Source organism: Rhamphochromis sp. 'chilingali' (assembly GCF_963969265.1).
Source record: "Rhamphochromis sp. 'chilingali' genome assembly, chromosome: 2".
NCBI classification, from domain to species: domain Eukaryota; kingdom Metazoa; phylum Chordata; class Actinopteri; order Cichliformes; family Cichlidae; genus Rhamphochromis; species Rhamphochromis sp. 'chilingali'.
Genome location: NC_137930.1, coordinates 23785124 through 23805552, shown reverse-complemented (window position 1 = coordinate 23805552; position 20429 = coordinate 23785124). Strand labels below are relative to the sequence as shown.

Below are 20429 nucleotides of genomic sequence, written 5' to 3'. Positions count from 1 at the left end.
TTAACTTCTTCAATCACAACAGTATATTTGAACATACACAATAGTTTATTTTTAGCTTACAAACATCTGAGCATAAAGTGCTGACAAGGAACCCTGGTGTAAACATTAAAATGAAAGTCAGTACAATGTGCAGATTGCAGAAATATACATAAAAAAAATCAGTGGCTTTACCACACTCAGTTTTTCGACATCTGTGAACTACTAGACAGTCATTCAATTAAAAAATAATATTAAATAAATAAAACTAATAAATAAAAAATGCACACATCTTACTGATCTCTGCAGTCAGTAACATTACACATAAAGTGCAAACATAATAGCAATTGTATAAACACACACACAAACACGCCTTTAAAGTTTAAAGGCGTGAAATTGGACGGTCTAGTTCTGATTAGCGTCACCGCTGTCTCGGTGGAGTTTAATAAACTCGGCCGTCTGCTTCTTGCTATCTAAAATATAACCAGACACTGGTGTAAATTCTCGACTGTCTCATACTTCTGTTTAATAAGTTTTCTGTTTGACGTTTAGTCAGCTGTGTGAAAACCAAGGAGGAACCCACCCGGGGGATTAATAGTTTTATTTTATCTAATCTAATAACTTTAATCTCAGCCAAACCGATTTACTCACGAACAAACAAAACACTGAAAAAAGCCCAACAATAACATTTTTAGGTTGTCTAAGTGACTTATATATTACGTTTAACCCGAGCAGCGAAACTCCGCGGTGATCTGAAAATGATGTGCCGGGAGTTGTGCCGTTCTCGGCCGCATCAGTAACCCTCGAGCTCCCGGCTAGCTGTCGAGCTGGTGGGTAGCAGACGCCTCTGAAAACGTCGAAGCACTTTTGCAAATATGGGATATCTTGATAAACCGAGCAGATATTTGATGTTTACACAACTACTTTCTCACCTGAAAATATGTTAAAAGTTTATTTTGTGACCCAGAAAGATTAGTATGAGTAATTTTAAAACTTAGTAGCGGCCGCCATTGCTGGAAACTGGAGTTTGGCTGGGCCGCGCTATGAATTTTGGGATATGGTAGTAATTTGGACAGCCTTCGGCGCGTCGCTGTGACGTAATCGGTCTACAAATGCGGCCTCAGGAGGATGCAGCCCATGAATTTGGACATGTCCAGAGTATAATCGCAGCCTTTGCGGTTAGAAAATTGCACTTGATCATGTCGCGATATTATCGCAAATGCGATATATCGTTCAGCCCTAGTGTTGGCAGTCTGTCTTTGTGTAGAAATGACAATTACTTGTAAACCTTCGCAGATCTGTGTGAGAGTGATTTTAGTCAATCCAACAGAATAGAAATTCAATCCAATCACAGAGCAGTCACTGACTTTTTAGTAGTGGCAAGGAGGTCTTATTTCTACTCTGGTGTGACGGAGCACAGGTGCAGATACGCTGTGGTTACCTTACAGACGGTGAACTGTTGAACGTTTAATCCTCAATCCTAATCAACGATCTGTTTGTTTTTTGCCGCTGCTCCTCCACACTCTGTGATTTACCGGCGCTCTGAGCTAACGCTAGCTGTTGTTTGGCTGGTCTGATGAGTCACTGCAGTTTGGTGCACTGCATATATCAGCGACATTTGTTCATGTTTTTGTCTTTTTTTTAAATATTTGCCTATTAGTCAGTTGTTATTAGTCAATTATTAGTATTTTTGGATGCCTTAATGTCCTGGTTTATAATGCCACTTTGTCAAAGGTGTTGATTCACAAAACACTTCAATAAATAAAGTGAAGGATCTTTTTTTTTTTTTTTTACAATATGGCCAATTGAGTTGTGTATATAGTCAACTTGCACATTAGTATATATGCACAAATTTGGCTTCATAGTCAGAAAATAATAATCTGCTTTACTATATTTTTGCTTTTTTTTTTTAGTGCAGTAAATTTGTATATGCAACCAGAACTACATATATAATATCTAAAATATATTAATTTATCATATGTCAGCTAAAACTAGCATTTTGATTAAAAGGTTTGCACATTCTGGTGCATTAACCATTACAGAAACATTAAAAAGAAATTTTTTTTGGTAATTACCAGTAGGCCTACTGTTAAATTTAGGGCAGCTGTGGCACAAACCTTACACTATGTGAAGGTCTAATAAATTTGTTAAGTGCTGTGGATATATAAATATGTATGAGTAGAATATGTAATTATATATTCTGAGCAGCGTTTGGTAGCTGCGGCTCAAGTGAAGGGCAAAAAGTTAGCAGTGATGCTCTGTGCTATAGATTTATTTTCCAAATCACACCGCTTTGCTTCACAATTTAATCTAAAACAACAGAAAAAAATGGCACCATTGTGTAAATGAGAGGTAAAAAAAAAAAGTGAATGAAGTGTCAGACATTTTCTCATCACAGGCTAGACGATCGCCTATTGATGTGTTATTGATTATGAAGGGTTTTGATTATTATAATGAGTGTGAATTTGCTCCATTCACTTTTTCAAGGCGTTAGAAGGTCGCATTTAAACTTCCTACTTGGCAAAGCAACAACTGCATCCTTGTATCTGCTGAAACAGAAAATGAGACAGGGAGACTTCTCCCGCTCACTTAGTTGCTTATTTAATTTGAATCTGATCTAAGCATGCTGTTAAATATTTTCCTCAAAATCCCTTCAGATTCTTCTCATGGCCTGTTTCCATCCTGGCCTTGCTGTCTCTCTGACGCTCTGCTCCGCGGTGTGTGTAATGTGAACAATGCCATTAAGCATGACTTAGCCACTTTCCTGGAACTGCCAGTGGAAAATAACTCCTTTCTTTACCAGAATGCTCCCTTTCTCGGTGGACTAATTGAAAACAGCCTGGCTTGTGTGTTTGGGCACATTTATGCGCCCTGAGTCATGCAGCATTTATACTTGACTTTTCTTATTAACACGATTTTAGAACCCTTAAAATAAAACGCTTTTCCTCGCAAAAGCTGTCTTGCATTCTGACTTTCAAGAACCGTATATGCCACCTAAATGGGATGCTGATCGCTGTTAAAATATAACTGCTGATTAAGCTACTGTACATTTGATATTTGCATGACCGCTGTGCTAAACGAATGCAATATAAAGGCATTTGTGCTCATTTTGGTATTTTTTTGTGCACATCTTTGTTCTTTCTTCATATAATTGCAGGGTATGGCCTGTGTGGGGCGTACTAAAGAATGCACTATTGTTCCTTCAAACCACTATGGACCCATTCCTGGTGTTCCTGTTGGTACCACTTGGAAGTTTAGAGTTCAGGTTAGCTGGCGTTATTGTTTTTTTAACATTGCATGATAATCAGATATATTTTGAACATTTAAAGAAAAATCATGCCTCACTCTGCACTTCTGTTTCTCCTTCCGTGTATCCCCCTCAGGTGAGCGAGGCAGGGGTTCACAGGCCACATGTCGGCGGCATCCACGGGCGCAGTAACGATGGCTCCTATTCGCTGGTGCTGGCTGGAGGCTTTGAAGATGAAGTGGTGGGTCCTATAATGTTTCTCTCCCCGTGCTAGTTTATTGTGAATCTTGCACATTTGCCTGCTGTTCGTGATGTTATGGTCACTGTGATCTGTGGTAGGACCGGGGAGACGAGTTCACCTACACGGGCAGCGGGGGTCGTGACCTCTCAGGAAACAAACGGATCGGAGAGCACTCTTTTGACCAGACGCTGACTCACATGAACAGGTGGGGCACTTGGTTGTTTCTGATGTCCATGCTTCTTAATATGAAAGCTGCCTCGCTTCAGGTTTATTTGCTTTAATCTCTTGATTTAAATAACAACATGAAGTATAGCCTTCACATTCATTGTCTCGATTTTTAATTAGTAAATAAATCCTTATTTCTGTACTGAAATAAGGATTTCTCAACCATTAAGCCATCATTTCTTGTAATTCTCACATGTAATAAAGATAATTCTGTTTTGCCCGACCCCTTCAGGGCACTGGCCTTAAACTGCGATGCACCTCTGAATGACAAAGACGGAGCAGAGTCCAGGAACTGGCGAGCAGGAAAACCTGTACGAGTGGTCCGCAGCTCCAAAGGTCGCCGCATTAGCAAGTATGCTCCCGAAGAAGGAAACCGCTACGATGGCATTTACAAGGTATCGCCAAATCTTGTCCACCAGAAATACATCTGCTTACTGCAAGCAGCACTGCATAAAATAGTGTCGATATAGAGTGCAGGTTGTGTACAAACTTACAGAATGATTGAAGTTTTAAAAGCTGCCTTTCAAGCTATATGGGATCCTATTACAGCCGTGTTTCTATAACTAACACTGCGCTTCTAAATCTTCATCTTCTTCTGTCTTAGAAACCGTTTGTCACCCGTCTTAAGTCAGAGCTGCTTCAAAACTTCAGTTCACTTTTTTTTTGAATGAAATTTGCTGTGGTTGATGGCGGCTCGTAGGTGGTAAAGTACTGGCCAGAGATCGGGAAGTGCGGTTACTTGGTGTGGAGGTACCTGCTGAGACGAGATGATCAGGAGCCAGCGCCTTGGACCCCTGAAGGTGTGGAGAGGATCAAGAAACTGGGCCTTGCTGTTCAGGTTAGATATGTGTCTTAAATCAGGCACGTGTGCCTTTGTTGGTGCACTTCATTTCTACTTTTCAAAATTAGGTTCAATCTTCTTTGTCTCTCCTTGTGCGTCTGCAGTACCCCCCAGGCTACTTGGCGGCCATGGCCAACAAATCAAAGAAGGAGGCTTGTGCTCGACCCGGTCGGGGCGGCCGCAGTAAGCACTATCCCGGGAGGGGGCGGCCACGGAGGCAACGCAAGATTAAGGAGAAAGAGGAGAGCGATGACAAGGAGGAGGAGGACGAGCATCCAGTGGCCAATGTGGAAGAGGAGTCTCCACAAAGTAATGGAGTGCAGAAGACAACAAGAGATAGTGGTGGGTGCTTTTAGAAGCTCAAAGCAGGTCAGACAAGGTATTGTGAGACGAGGACAGGTGAGACCAGTGTGATCACTGAAACAGTTTTGAAGATGGGAAATGAATATTTAAAAGCACAAACTCCACTAGGATATTTTTTTTACCTAGCCATACACCACTGTAAATATATATATATATATTTTTAGTCTCCGAGGATAGATCCTTCTGTTTCTGAAGTCTTAGTTTGTTTTCTCAGCAGAGTCAAAACCGGTGGAAGAGCCTCCTTCTAAACGGGTGAAGATAGAGGAAACCTTCCAGCTGTCAGAGCAGCAGCAGCAGTTGATCCAAGAGGACACAGCCAACAAGAAACTCTGGGATGAAGCCATGGAGCACCTTAAAGAGGGACCGGTATAAAATTTAGTATACCACAATACACATCTCTGGTTTATGTTTATAAAAAATGTTAAGTATCTCACAGCAACTCGCTCCATGTGCTCTAAATAATAAATCTTCTCGATGTAAGAAGATTTACTGACTGAGATTTACAGCCTGTCTGTTGCTGTTGATTTATAAGTAAAGCAGGTTAAAAAGGCAGCAACATCGCCATAATTCAAAATTGCTACAACTTTAGTGTGTTTGTTTCTTTCCCACCTTCATTCCTTTGACGTTTCTTTTTGAAGAATTTCCTTCGCAAGATGGAGCAGATCTTCATGTGTGTGTGCTGCCAGGAGTTGGCCTTCCAGCCCATCACCACTGTCTGCTCACACAATGTTTGCAAGGTATAGGATTTGTTTTCTAACTATTATGTGGACATGCTGCGGTTATTGTTTGTTGATTATTATTTCATTTTGACTTTTTGTTTCACTAGGTTTCCACATTAGGTGTGCTTGTTTCAGTTTAGCTTTTTATTGTTTGAAATGTTTAGTTTGTTTAAGTCTGTGTTTTAATCTTTTTAAGTATTATGCCAGAGGGAATGATTTTAGCAAGTACGTCAGTACAGGTATAAACATGTTGATCAAAGCTTCATCGGACTTCAAGTATTAAACAAATACTTAAAATAAGAAAATGTTACCTGTATTTTATATTGTATATTTTAGTTTTTTGTCCACATTCACAAAATCACATATTACTTTTAATATTTTTCAAGAATCTAGTTTATTACTTTATTATTTTTGTTAAAAAATTGTTTGGTTTTTTTTTCACATTTTGTTTCAGTTTTTTGTTTGTGATGCCCATTATATGGTGTTTTAGGGTGTGTGAAAGCAAAAAAAAAAAAGTTCGTTTTAGCCTGTTGTTAGGTGGTTGCCAGGCAACTTGACAGCATAATATGTCACGCACAATTGAAGTCTTGCGAATATAAATTAGATTTTATTTTTGAGAAATAAAAATGTTTGATGCAGTGTTATAGGTGCATAATTTTAAAAAACAGTTTATTTAAGCCTGTTGCTCTGTGGTTGCTTGGCAACATGATCACATCAGAATATATGATGAGGATGAGAACCTTCAGGGGCTCAGGTGTACATGTGTATCAAGTTTGCTTAGTCAGCTCCTGATTGTGTAGGGGAGAACAAACACACAGTCTTCATGTATTACAGTAACGTTCACCCTTCTCTTCACAGACCTGTCTCCAACGGTCGTTTCGGGCAAAGGTGTACACCTGCCCCGCCTGCCGCCACGACTTGGGCAAGGACTACGTTATGACCCAAAACAAGACGCTTCAGATGCTGCTCGACCAGTTCTTTCCCGGCTACAGCAAGGGCCGATGAGGTCGAAATCATGTTTATAAGTAGGATACACGCACATAAGCACCCATTCTGTGCACCCTCGTATACTGTCAAGTACCTAGAGCTCCACTTTAAAATGCATTGCACACTCATAATGTACTTACCCACGGGCTAATGTATATTGCATATACAGCCATTTATGTATACAATCATTCATACACAAACAACCTCAGTAGGGACTGACCTCATCTGTTGAACTTGGACTGTCTCCATCAGCATCACCAGCCTGAAAAATCAACCGAGGACATTTTTTAAAACTTCCTGCCACACGAACGCACACGAAAACCAATGCACAAAAAAAAAAAAAAAAGAGTCCCCAAACTCACGCTCACACTAGCCATCTCAACAGTTTTTCCCTTTCCACCGTGTTGTCCACCGGTTCAATTAATTGCGTTATGCCGTCAGAGTGCAAATTCTCCCCCGGCAACATCACAAGCGCAGCAGTTAAGAGTTTAGTTTCCTGCCACCCTGTTTGCATTTTGTGTACCATGCATGCAGCTTTACACCAAAGCACTGAGCCAATCGGAGCCGTTTCTGAGCTGGCTAATAAAAAGTGGCCGGTGCTAGGAGGCGGCGGAGGTGAGTAGGTCGTTTGACTGAGAGAGTGCCCACAGAGTTGATCTGTTGTTAACGTGCATTTATAATGAAGCACACTATGTCTTATTCCCATGAAGCACTTTATTACCGACATGTGGAGCAGGCTTGTTTTGTAGGTTAATCAGGAGCAAGTGCTAACATCCTGCTCCTAATGTCACTTGGAATAATGCCATTGCTTTGCCTTGAGCTAACGGGAATAGCAGATGTCTCACCAGGGGTAACTTTCCTTGTATTGGCAGGGAACACAAATTGGCAACTGCATCCAGTTTGTTTAGAGTGCTGGAAAATTTATGGTTCCAACAAAGCTGCAAATTTTACATACTGATGAGACGCACCAGTGAGTCCCCTCTTTACGTTTTACGTCGAGTCAGAAAAGCCATTTGCTTTAATAAAGACACAAGGCCACAGGGCCGATTATGGGCAAAGATTGCAGGAGTCTGCTTTTAAAAAGTAACCTCGGCTGGTGATTTGTGCCTGAACACGAGATAGAACAAACACACTGTTGAAACTTCTTCAGAAGCACCAAAAAGTCCAGCAGTGTCAGAAATGTGTTAAACGTCACACGCGGAGGATTATAAATATAGTTCTGGTTCACGGTTGTACTTATTAAGTCAGATGACATCGACAAAACTGTCCTGGTATGTCAGGTCCATATGTTCTGGTGTTTTTCAACGAATGCTTTGATGTTACAGGAATAAAAGACTAAAGAGTTTTTAGATGCACTTCTGTTTCAGTGACTGGTGTCCCTGCACTCAAGAAGGCCTTCACATAAAGCTGGCTGGTCTTTATTGTTCATCTGCTGCTGTTCTACCTGTTAGTTAATGGTCGGTGGAGAGCTCTGGAGGTGTCCAGCATGATGTTATTCTCCTCTATTTTGGAAAACTACTTTTTTAAAATGCTTTTTTTAAATAAAAAAAAAAAAGTTTTGTTTTTTTTTAAATATATATTTAGCGACCCATCCCTGATGTTAAACTAGACTACTAAAAGCACTTGGAGTGCACTGCATAAATCATTAGCTTCTTTGAGTTTGAGACACTATAACAATACCTAGTCCAGGATACTACTGACACTCAAAAATATTCTTACTTATAAGTTGTTTGGGTTTTTTTCTTTCTTTCAATGTTTGACCATAAATCACATTAATCCCCAATTGTTATTGAACTTCTTGTTCTTTATTTGTATGTTTGGCTGCATAGTAACACGTGGTAACAGTCCTGTCATCACCTGTTGGACCCAAAAACAGCACATCCTCACCCCCATGTTCACTTACCTTGTGTTATTTTTTTCTGCTGTTGCCTTTCATCAGATATTTTGTTGACATTGAATTCAGAAGCCTCTGTGCCCTCTGACAGTATCATACTTTAAAAAGGTGTTGCTTTAATTGTGAGCGCAGGAGGCAGATTCGCACCTCTTTCCAGTGCTGATATGGTACTTTAAAATGTCCAGGGTTGGCAGGTCTGATAGCAGCTTTAACAAACGCCTCACGGAGAGCAGCAGCGGCGCAGTCTCGGACAGAGGTCACCTGGAGCACTGACGTTCGGTTCGTGCATCCGAGTCGGCTTTGTGGGAAAGATGTAGCCCTTAAGGTGCAAAGGCCTTCGAGGCACAGACGTGTTTTGCGTAAAGCTGAGACGAGGGCAGCCTCAGCTTTTTTCTTTTTTTAAAACTCTGCTGACATTCAGATCAGAGGTGAACGCTGTCTTCTTGTCTGACCCCTCCCCCTCGAACCCCCCCTTCATTGGCAGGCTGTTTGTATGTGGTGATGTCCTTGTTTCTGCTCAATCATTCAGGATTTTCTTTTTTTGTTGGGTTTTTTTTTGTTTATTTTTTTCTCTTTTTTATTAACATGCAAGTACAGATGCTACTATGGTCTTTAAAGCTAACTGTGATGTGCATTACTTCCACTGTTGCTTAATATTGTTCAGATTTATTTCTTCTTGCATTGACTGGCAAGCTGATACCCCTCCTTTCTTTCTCTGCCGTGACCTTTGCTTCCTCCTCCTCTCACTCCACTGTCTCCTGCCCTCCGTGAACCTACAGTACTAACAACTTTTAGACGTCTTGTGGACGCTTTGCTTCAGTGCTGTGTTTTTTTTTGTTTCGTTTCTTTATTGCACTCTGTTGAAGAGAAAAAAAGTTTAAGAAGTCACATTTGATTTTCCTAGAATGCTTACTATTATCTGTGTCTGCACACCTTTTTTTTTTTTTTTTTTTTTTTTTTACTCAGCCATTTTAGTTGCTTCTGTTTTAATCATTAGTCATTTTTTTTATGTTGGCGACTTCAAACATTTGCAGCAAACGCCAGTCTGAGGAGTTTTATTGCTTCATATTGTGATCTGAAATTTTATACATGTCATGATATTACTTGATATGTACCTATTAAATATTTGGATTCAAGAAAGCAATGCTTTGTAATAGTATTTTTTTTTTTTTGTATTAACGAGGTAGGATAAACACAGTGTAAACTTCATCCTATTCTTCTTCAAGCTCTGCTTTTTACTGCTTATAATGTATTTTGTTATTATAGTTAGATTTATATATTCAAAATAAAACAGTCAGTAAATCCATCTGACTGTTTTGCAGGTAAAACAAATATCCAATCAGTCTCCTTGTTGAGGTCAGAGGAAAATGGCCAGATTGCTTTGAGCTGAAGGCTCGAAGCTCAACAGTAACTCAAATAATTAGTCATTACAACCAAGGTAAGGAGACCAGCATCTCTGAATGCATGTCAAACCTTGAAGCAGATGAGCTACAGCAGCAGAAAAGTCACAGCAGGTGCCATTCCTGTCAGGTAAGAACAGGAAACTGAGGGTACAGTTCACACATGCTCACCAAAATTGGAAAAATGTTGCAGGTCTGATGATTTTCTATCTCTGCTGCCACAGACAGTAGGGTCAGAAATTTTCAGTAACTAAATAAAAGTATGGATCTGTTCTGCTTTTGTGTAAACAGTTCAGGCTGGTGGTGATGATGTAATGAATTGGGGGATATTTTCTCAGCTTTGGGCCCCTTAGTATCAGCTCGATTCAGTTCAGTTTTGTTTTTATAACACCAAATCACAACAACAGTCGTCTCAAGGTGCTTTCTATATTATAAAGCAGAATCTCTATAATAATACAGAGAAAACTCCAAGAATCAGATGAACTCCTTTGAACAAGCACTTGGTGACAGCGGGAAAGAAAAACTCCCTTTTAACAGGAAGAAAGCTCCAGCAGAACCAGGCTCAGGGAGAGGTGGCTGTCTGGCGTGCCTGTTGGGGCTGAGGAGAGGAGGACTGGACAACAGACACACTGTGGAAGAGAGCCAGAGATTAATAACTAATGATTAAATGCAGAGTGGTGTGTAAACAGAAAAGCTGAGCCTCGTTTAAACCACAGCATTTCTGAGTACTCTTACTGGCCGTGCCCATCCCTTTATGACCACAGTGTACCCACTGTCTGATGGCTGCTCTCAGCAGGATCATAGTTTCTTAAACATTACAGTGAAATTTCCTCTACAGTCATAAGATCTCAATGCATATGAGCACCTTTGGGATGTGGAGGAATGGGAGATCTTTGCCACAGAGAATTAAAGCAGTTCTGAAGTCAAAGGGAGTCCATTTTAGTACATAATAAAGTGGCAAGTGAGTGTAAATCCCATGACACTCTATAGATGTCTTGACAACCGAATGTATTTAATTATTTAACAATGTAGGGCACCAATAGAGGAAATTACTGGTTTCCTGTCAAATTGAAGATTATACTAGAGTTCAAAAGCTCTAATACAGATAAGACTTGAAATTTCACTACAGCATTTCATACTTGATACAATTCCAATTAATGCAAGCTACCCTTAGGAAGACTGGCCATCTGAATATTAGCACCTACTCCCATTTGAGCCATTTTTGCCACATTTCAGGGGTTAAAATGTAGTTTAGTCATTTCTGATTTTAGAAATGTTTGCTGTGATCACTTAATGGGTCTTCATCAAAATTGTGCTTGTCAGTTTATGGGCAATAATCTGTAAATTGTGATTGATTGTCAGCTGGATGAGGTACTATGTCACCTGGTTATTTTTCTTTCTTTCTTTCTTTCTTTCTTCCAGAATAAAATCTGAAAAGGCAGACTTCTCTTTGCCATATTGAAAAGGAATTATGTAACTTAAATCAACACTTTATCACCATTTTCTACTGTTAACAAGAAACAGGAAAAAGAGATGATTTAAGCTTTGTGTCTACAAATTTTTAGCACTAAATCTTTAAGTTTGCCTTTAAGTGATGGTTTGGTCCAGATCTGAGCCAGGGCATCACTGAGCTCCTGGACAGTCTAGAGGTGCAGCCTGGTGCGTCAGGTGGACCAAAACATAACCTCCCAGATGTGTTCTGTTGGGTTTAGGTCAGGTGAGTGTGGGGGGCCAGTCAATGGTATCTGTTCTTTTATCCTCTGGGAACTGCCTGCATAATCTCACCACATGAGAGCGGTCATTGTCGTGCATCAGGAGGAACCCAGGACACAATGCACTGGCAGGGACTGGCAGTGGGTAACGTTAACGTTTTCCACAACTTCTGCAGACAAGTTCACACTTATCACACGTGCTCAGGGTGAACCTGCACTCATCAGTGAAAAGCACATGGCACCAGTGATGGAACTGCCAATTCTGGTATTCTATGGCAAATCCCAATCAGACTCCGCGGTGCCGGGCAGTGAGCACAGGGCCCACTAGAGGACATCGTGAAGTCTGTTTCACACCAGTTGTGTGCTGGAGGTCATTTTATGGGGCTCTGGCTTTGCTTGTCCTGTTGTTCCTTGGATAAAGGGGCAGATAGCAGTACTGCTGATGGGTTCAGGGCCTTCTACAGCCCCATCTAGCTCTTTTAGAGTAACTGGCTGATTCCTGGAATCTGCTCCATGATCTTGAGACTGTGCTGGGAGACAGCAAACCTTCTGCCAATCTGCACATGTTATTGTGCCATCCTGGAGGAGTGCGACTATGTACAACATCTGTAGGGTCCTGGTATCACCTCATGCCACCAGTAGTGATACTGACCCTAGTCAAATGCAAAATATGTGGGGAAAAAAAACAAAAGGTGAAGAGTGTGAGTAGCTTCCACCTTTAAAATGATTCCTGTTTTGGAGGTTGTCTCATTGTTAGCCCTTTAGTGCACCTGTTGTTAACTTCATTAACCCTAAAGCGGCTGAATCTGATTAAGAACCAGCAGACCAGATCAATATCCTACAAGTTTAATTGACTTGATGCTGTACTCTGACTAAAACGTTTTTAATTTTTTAGCAGTATATATTTTACAATTTGCCATTTAAAAACAGATTACACCTTTGTAGAAATTTTATTCTATAGTACTGAAAGGATTTGTAAATGCAAACATTTACAAATTCCATTAGTTTGTCTCGTTCACGACTAAGGGTCATAAATGATAAGTTTTTTTTTTATCCATACCTTTTATACATGCATTCAGAAAAACAATGGTAGGCCTGCAGGGTCCTGTTTTTGCACTCCAAGTAGAGTCACACAAATAAAAGAGAATTCAAGTGAAATATCCAACAATAAAATACATTACAGACCACAAACCTGAGATTACAGGTATGATAATGTTAATCAAGAGCAGTGCAATCACCTGTGGGTGTACCATGGGAGTCCATGGCCTTGAAGCTAATTTTAGTAAACCACACACTGTGAACACTTAACATGCAAATGGTTCCTCTGCAAGGTAACAGTACAGAGTACACACGTGTGAGTCAACCCAAGTTCATCACACCATCTTACTGAAATGAAGGTGTGACGGAAATAAAGGCGATAAGGACGTAACCTTCAGAAGGGTTTAGCAACTGCACGTCTCACACGTGCAATTGCTAAACTTTAAAATTACTGTTGACTAAGATTAAAACTCAGACGGAAAGTGCATCATTACAGGGTTACAGAAGAAATACACAATTCAGTATAATAATTGTCATAGGAAACTTACATAATAGATACATAATAGAAACCCAACTTATGAAACGCAAACTACTTGAAGGCCGTTCTACAAAATTGTAAGGAAAACCTGGCTGATCTGTGGAGCCATCTAACGGGCTAAAAATCACATCGAGTGCCGTGGAGCCTCCTGGTGGTACAAGTGTATTTCACAGTCTCAATGTCTTCATCGCTGCATATATATTTGTGCGAGCAGCACAAATTGCATTATGATGTAGCCTAGTTTTAACATGACTAGGTCAAACAAAGGTATATGATATTTAAAATGTACAGAAACATTAAAGTATCTCCCACAATCATATTTGGCATAAAAATTAGCTACAAAATACAGCTGCTAAAAACTCAAGACACCACAGCTGAATTTAAAAGCATTGGATAAACAAATACAAAGGCCAATGATCAGTTTTGTTGTTTTATTATCACAGAAGCACAACAGGTACCACTATGCAGGTGAACAACAAATTCAATACTATCATGAAAATAAAGTAGTTAAAAAGGAATGCTTATCTGAGAAAAAGAAAAATCCAAACATTACATCCTTCAAAAACAAACTTTCACAATATTGTCAGATCTACATGGCAGAAAGAAGCAAAAGCACTTTGGATTATTCACTTTCCTTTTTGCGTTTTGTACCAATATGCTCCACAAGATGTTTAACTTGAAACTGAAGCACTTACATCAGACACATGCAGTAGCTTTCATCTTTTTTCGCTCCACTTCTACTTGAAATGGATTCATTATCCAGCTCTAAAGTACCAATTATCAGGAGTGTGGCTTAAAAGTTTCCAAATCCACAATATTACCAGAAGGATATTGGTGCTGCAAAATGAAACTGGTCCTGCTGAAAGGTGGTTTTTTTTTTTCAAATCAATTCAGAGAGGGGGGGTGGACATAGAGTTATGGGGAGAAGTTTAATGTCTTTTTTTTTTAGCCAATCAAAAGAAAGCTGGAGTACCCGAGTGTAAACCTGATGACTTTTTTTGTTGTACATTCAACAAAAGACTGCTCCAACTCAATTGTGAAAGGAAATAAAGACTTTAACCTAAAAGCCATGACAACTGCATTAAGTCAAAAAAGAAAATCCCTCCTTTTAAAACGACTAAATGGAAAACACTATGAAAAAACATAAAACAAAAAAACCCCTCAAAGGATAGATGCTGAAAACAGAAGACACACAGCTTCCCTTAAACACAAAAAGCATGGGGAGGTGAGTACTTGCATACAGAGCTACAGCCCAGGGTTTAACACAGACAGTATGTGAGTAAGCTGCGACTGAATGGGGGAAACCATACAATAGTAAGGAAAACAAAAGACGTAAGCAGGGGAGGTTGTCCGGCGGGCTACTCCTCGTCTGAGGAGTCCCTGTCAAAGTTGTAGGCCATGAAGAAAACGTCGGGTCGAGGTGGGACGAGGGCATGGCCTGGTTTCACAATCTCAAAGCCCAGGAAACTGAAGGTACGCACCAGTTTAGCTGGAATGAGAAGGTGGACACATTAAAATGATTGAAAATACATAAGTCCAAATTAACATTGTCTTACAGGGTGGACACAGAGTCAAATAGGTGAAGAAAAAGAAAAAACGCTGTTGGCACATACCACGATCATCTCTGTTCTTGTAAAAGCAGACAAACACGCTAACGACTTTCAGATGTTCTTCAGCATACTCCAAGAGAGCTGCGAAACTGCAGGGAGAAAATAGGGCAGCTTAGCTTAGAAAATGGAAAACAAGCCTGCAAGAAGCACGCTCAACCACAATTGACTTTCTCACTGAATCTGGAGCTTATCCTCAGAGGATTAGATGAGTTTTCCTGATTTCTGTATACGCTGTGCTTTTGGTTTCGCCTGCTATGTTTCATGGTCAGCAAAAATGTGATTTTACAACAGATCAAAGTTTAAAGCGTGCAAAGGCGCCAGGGTCCAATCATAATCATAAAATGCACACACCAATTATTCTAACTTTAATTGCTTGTGACTGCTCATGAGGCACCTCACATCTGCCAACCTGGAGATCTGCAGGTATTTTCTGCATATTGCTGCTAATCAGGCCTCACCTCTCCTTGCTGCCATCAGGAAGAGGGTCCAGAGGTATCTCCACGTAGAGTGCACTGCTGCTTAGGACAGCATCCCACTGTATTGTCTTGGTAACGGTAGGATGACTTTGGAAGTGGAGTATCCCAGGGCGACCGTTCCCTGGCGGTTCCTCCGTTACAGTCAACTTTCGATCCTGGAATTTAGAAACACCACACGTGAAAACAGCAGTCTGTGACATCACATTATTATATTAACCCCTGAAAACACTGCACAAAGTGGCATTTCTTCCAACTTACTGAGTAGAGCAGTCGAGCTGAAGGAGTGTGATCCCGTGTGCCATTCCCTCGCCCACCTGGGATCTTCAGGGGTGGGAGAGGGGCATCAGGAGCACCACAGAGGCCCCGGGCCGCGGGTACTACTACAGTGCAGGGAAAGGCTGCAGGCAGAGCAGACAAAGAAAATGTAGTCACACAAACTGCACCCTTACTTTGTGAGGGATCTTTCGTGCAAGTACAGGCACATACATGTCACAGGACTGCAGAAAAACACATACTCGGCCTGTGTGTTCAAAGAAGAGGAGCAGAAATTCATTTCCTGGAATTTTTTCTTTTTGAGGATTTTGTGAAGCATTTCACATTGTGCGCTACTGAAAACTACCTGCAGGCTCTTATTCCTACCAATGAATTATAGAGGATGTTTATGGCACACAGCGGAGCCAACAAAACCCCGATGGGTCACGTGCAACTCTTTTGTTTGAACTGTGAAGCAGCTGCTGTGTCTACACCTTAACACCCTAGGATACAGATAACCCAAACCACTGTTGCACTGGGCACACTCATCTCAAAGGAAGTTCTTGTTCTTACAGTGTTTGATCACACTGATATGCTGATTTTTTTTTTTTTTAATATTGTGAAGTTTAATTATCTTAAAAACAAACACAAGATTAGAAATTATGCTTACCAAAAAGGTTTTGACAAACTAAACTAGCAAAGGCTACAAACAAACACCAGCAGGTCTGGTCTTTTAAATAATTTACAGTTTCAGTTCCCACAACAATGGCACTATGTTTACAAAGCATCTAAAGGAGCCAGCACACCAAAGCAGAAGGATGAAGTGGGAGGCAAACAGCCACAAGCGTTTGCTTTTAAAAGTGCAAACGTGGATTTGTACTCTCAAGCTCCAGTTTGAGTGTGGTTAATTCACCTAGTTTAAATTAACAGCTTAATACAGTCAAACGGCCAAATCCACAAACTAAACCTTTACGTGCTGTGATGCAAACTCATAGATTAACACCATCTTGTGGTGTGTTACACTGACAGGTCAAACTTCTTTGAGAACAAAGCATTGATCAAAGTAGGCCTTTTGTTATAGATGATTGTGTAACATGACTGCCTATCAATACAATAACTTAGTGATCACTAGTAAGCTGAGCCTGATTACTTTTCACAATATTGATTAAATCATCTGCTCCTTATTATTTGTTCCCCCCAATTAAATAGCACTTTTCTACCAACTTTGAACACAGTAAGGGCTTTCCTATAACAAGCATCTTTGTCTAGCTCACACTACAATACAGGCACCATGGGAAACTGGTGTTCGGGATCTTGCCCAAGGACACTTCAACATGTAAGACTAGAGGAGCAGAGGGCTGACCTCCTGACCTTGTGGCTAAACTTAAATCTGATGTTAGATAAAGCACTGCTTTATTCACACTCTACTCTGCTTAGTGTGAATACAAAAGTAGCATCACATCCACACAATTAAGGAGCAGGAACTGAAGAAAAACTTAGGAAATTCTGACTCTTTATTTTACTTAAAAAAAAAAAAAAAGTAAAAGAACAATCTCAAATTGAGAGTGATTAGACAAAAAGGAACGATTTAATAAGAATTTTAAATATTTCAGAGATATTTCAGTAGTACGTACAGTAGCTGTGACATAAATTAATACTCTAATGACTACTTAATAGAACTTCTATCCTATATTTTGTCTGTCATTTAGAAATTTGACACCAAATGATAAAAACCACCCCAAAAAGTCTTTAGTATTGAGCGTCCTCTTCGGTTACAGTGTTATACGCGTGCGCATTTATAATGGTACGTCCATCATTGTGTACAGTAATCTTCTCACGTCACCTTCAGTAAAATGGCAGTTGCGTAATAATTTACCGAGTCAGCTCACGATGGCAAAGTCAGCAAAACGTGTTCACCTTTTTAAAATCAGTCTAGTGGTATCATACCTCTCGCTTCCGTCCTTTATTTATCTGGGGCCACCAAATGTTTACGGGAACAGCGGGACTAGCGTTGTTTCCCTGTTTCAATGCGCACAGCCCGATGAGGCGAGTTTTAAGCATTAACAATGTCACACGACAGCTGCCGTATAAAGATCTGCTTCATTCAAGAAGGATATCAGTTTACGTTGTCGGCACGTATTTCACAACATGATGTATTAAATTGCGTGTTTTCTTTTTACTTTCTTTGACAAAGCGATTAACTGTTAAATGCTGCCTACTTGCTAACTGCAGTGACGCAACTCAAGTTCAACGACGTCTGCGGCTAACGTTAACTAATGCTGGTTAAACTGCTTCTCGGGGTCACACAACAAGCCTACGTACTTTCAATATAAGAGTTTTTAAAAGAATATTAAAAACACAACAGACAAAAAAGTGTGACCTAAAGGGTATTTGATGATACTGCGTTCTACTTAAATGCTATTTACTTCCGCTTTTCTGGTGGGCCGCTAGCTTAGCCACCCCTCCCCCCACATCGCGATTAGCCGTTAGCTTAGGCGAGGTGATGGTACTTACTTCCCAATCATGTCACAAATACCGCTACTCAAATTCGCCATGATAGTAAGAGGCTGCGTTTTTCCTTCTTTCTCGCGAGCAAAGCAATGACTGTTTAGGATCCGCTGGAGGTTGGATTTTACCATCCGGCCTCGGGTAGAGACACGACGGGCTGACTGCTCTCTGCTGCGCTCCACTCGGTAGTGAACGTTCACGGAGCTGAGAGCTGGTTAAAAAAAAGAAAATCAAGCGACACAAAACGACACAAAACACCACTTCCTATTTTCAAAAGAGTTGTGAGGACGTTGCGTCTTATGCAACACATTATTTACACGATATTTTTCTTTTAGCATTTGGAAAAACACTTTATTACATGTTCTTCTTATTTACAAAATAAACTAAACTGATCTGGACTAAGATTACATTGCTGCCCGCAACAATGAGAAAGTCGAAACAGATTATTTTTAATATAACAAGAATTTAGTATTCTAGCAATACATCAATGATTTGTCTTAATAACTATATGTCATAAATTTACCTTATTCTCTGTATATTTTATTAATTTCAAATTAAAAATATTAACGGGGACTATTACTGTGAAAGAGGAAAACGCATTAAAACAGCTATGCCTATTTAGAGCTAACTTTACATTACTAAGCTAATGCTAACCGTGTTAAAAATGCTAACGGAAAAGATATTTTAGGGTGCTAATGTAAAATCTCACATTTACCAATATCTGAGAAAACTGACTCTCCCTGATATGTGACTGGAAAATAGTAAATGTGATCTATGACAATGTCTCCTCAAAGCATAGAAACATTTATTTAAAACTGCGATTTCTTCTGTTTATATTCTTTAGCTTGTTTTATGCTAGCACACACCAGTAGAGGGGGGGGCTGTGTTTACTGGGCCCGGAGGCACCTAGAGAGAAAAACTTAGAACAAAGGACTGTATATGAGGCCTATATGGTATCTGAACTCGTACATGAAAAATACCACCTTTAAACTTGTGCTTATACGTTTCTTGCTAGATTTAGATAGATGTTAGGTGGTTTGGTTTACAGCATTTTTTATCTAAGTTTAATCAGATCTATGAAAATTACATCTAAGTTAATATAACAAAAAGAGTCAATTTTCATTGGAAAATGAACACATTCTGTGCTAGTGACGGCTAGTGACGTCAGACTGAACAACCGGACCACCGAGAACACTCACGTTAACTTTTATCGAGTGAAAAAAAAGTTAGCTTGTTTATATTATGCTAACATAGCTGTGTCGCTAGTGGTCACGTAGCACATCATTATATACAAGCTCGCCAAACTTCAGTAACCCTACAAACATCACTGCTGTTTAGTTTTCTGTCTTCATTTATGTTGGAAGTGATAAGAAAGCTGTACGTTTTAATTTGTTTCCAAAACCCGCAGTCAGGACATGCTATATTGTATTTAGATGGAAGCTAGCGAGCTAACTCCCTGCTAACTTCTAACTCCGTTAAATGTCATAAATTCCGTTTTCATGGATGCCTGGATGTTAAACTCAATTGTTACACCTGGTAGAGGAGAAGGCTGATCATTTTATTAAAGATGAAAGACTTTAGACAGTTTTTCAACTCTCAGTAATGCCATAGTGATCGTTTGATATATGGACCTGCAGCGGAGTTTAGACCCAGACACGGCTAGTGACGTCAGACTGAACAACCGGATAGCAATCACATGATGGCAAGAATGGCATTCAGTGACTTCGTGCGACGCTCCCTCTGTCCACCAGGTGGCGACAACATTCTAAAATTTCGTTTTAGTTCAATGATAATTGTTATAGGTTGAAATAAAAAAAAAGTTCATTGTAAGCTGCATGGAGAAGACCCCACTGATGTTGTAGTGGTAGTAGTAGTAGTAGTAGTAGGTGAGACAGCATAATCAAGTGTATCTTTTCAGATGAAAAAAATAAATTGTGTTTGTGAATCTTCTTTCAGTTCCATCTGCACTACAACACGCCTCATAACAGCCTCAAAAACACAGTGAAGCTATACTCCCAAAACACAAGAATGACCACACCTAATTTTCACACACTGAACTTAGTTATAAAACATATTTGCAGCACTTAGGAAATTTATTAGAACACCTGTTAAAAACATGAATTTTTATCATAATGTTGTGAACTTTCAACCACTAAAAACAAAGTTTTCTGTTCATGAAGTATACAACTTCAATTTATAATCTTAAAATTAGAAAATTCACGGGTGACAATCAAAATATTTTAGCAATAAAATAGAAATATTAATATTTAAATAGAGATCTAGTGCATACTTGTGTATTAACCATTACAGAAACATAAAATATGATTTTAGTGATTAGCAATACTGTTAATATTAGGGCAACTCTCACGTAAACTTTACTCTGGGTGGTATAGTCTAATAAA

At 39.8% G+C, this 20429-nt stretch overlaps 2 protein-coding genes across 4 annotated transcripts in view; one reads left to right on the top strand and one right to left on the bottom strand.

Moving 5' to 3' along the window:
- Nucleotides 1-9449, top strand: part of uhrf2 (ubiquitin like with PHD and ring finger domains 2) — a 49520-nt gene extending 40071 nt beyond the window's left edge. For 2 of the 3 annotated variants that reach the window (XM_080874366.1, XM_080874368.1), the window contains 9 exons: nt 3134-3241; nt 3360-3464; nt 3563-3669; nt 3922-4084; nt 4390-4527; nt 4635-4872; nt 5108-5259; nt 5532-5630; nt 6471-9449. In XM_080874366.1, coding sequence (XP_080730492.1) covers nt 3134-3241; nt 3360-3464; nt 3563-3669; nt 3922-4084; nt 4390-4527; nt 4635-4872; nt 5108-5259; nt 5532-5630; nt 6471-6617 — 1257 coding nt within the window. In that variant the 3' untranslated portion in view covers nt 6618-9449. The remainder of the gene's footprint in view (nt 1-3133; nt 3242-3359; nt 3465-3562; nt 3670-3921; nt 4085-4389; nt 4528-4634; nt 4873-5107; nt 5260-5531; nt 5631-6470) is intronic. The other variant, XM_080874367.1, reaches the window with a different exon arrangement.
- A 4149-nt stretch (nt 9450-13598) lies between these two features.
- Nucleotides 13599-18231, bottom strand: oaz1b (ornithine decarboxylase antizyme 1b). The gene is given in 6 exon segments (XM_080871459.1): nt 13599-14670; nt 14795-14880; nt 15250-15422; nt 15526-15612; nt 15614-15665; nt 18034-18231. Coding segments are annotated over 6 exon segments (654 nt in total). The 5' UTR covers nt 18159-18231; the 3' UTR covers nt 13599-14539.
- Between the last annotated feature and the right edge of the window lie 2198 nt (nt 18232-20429).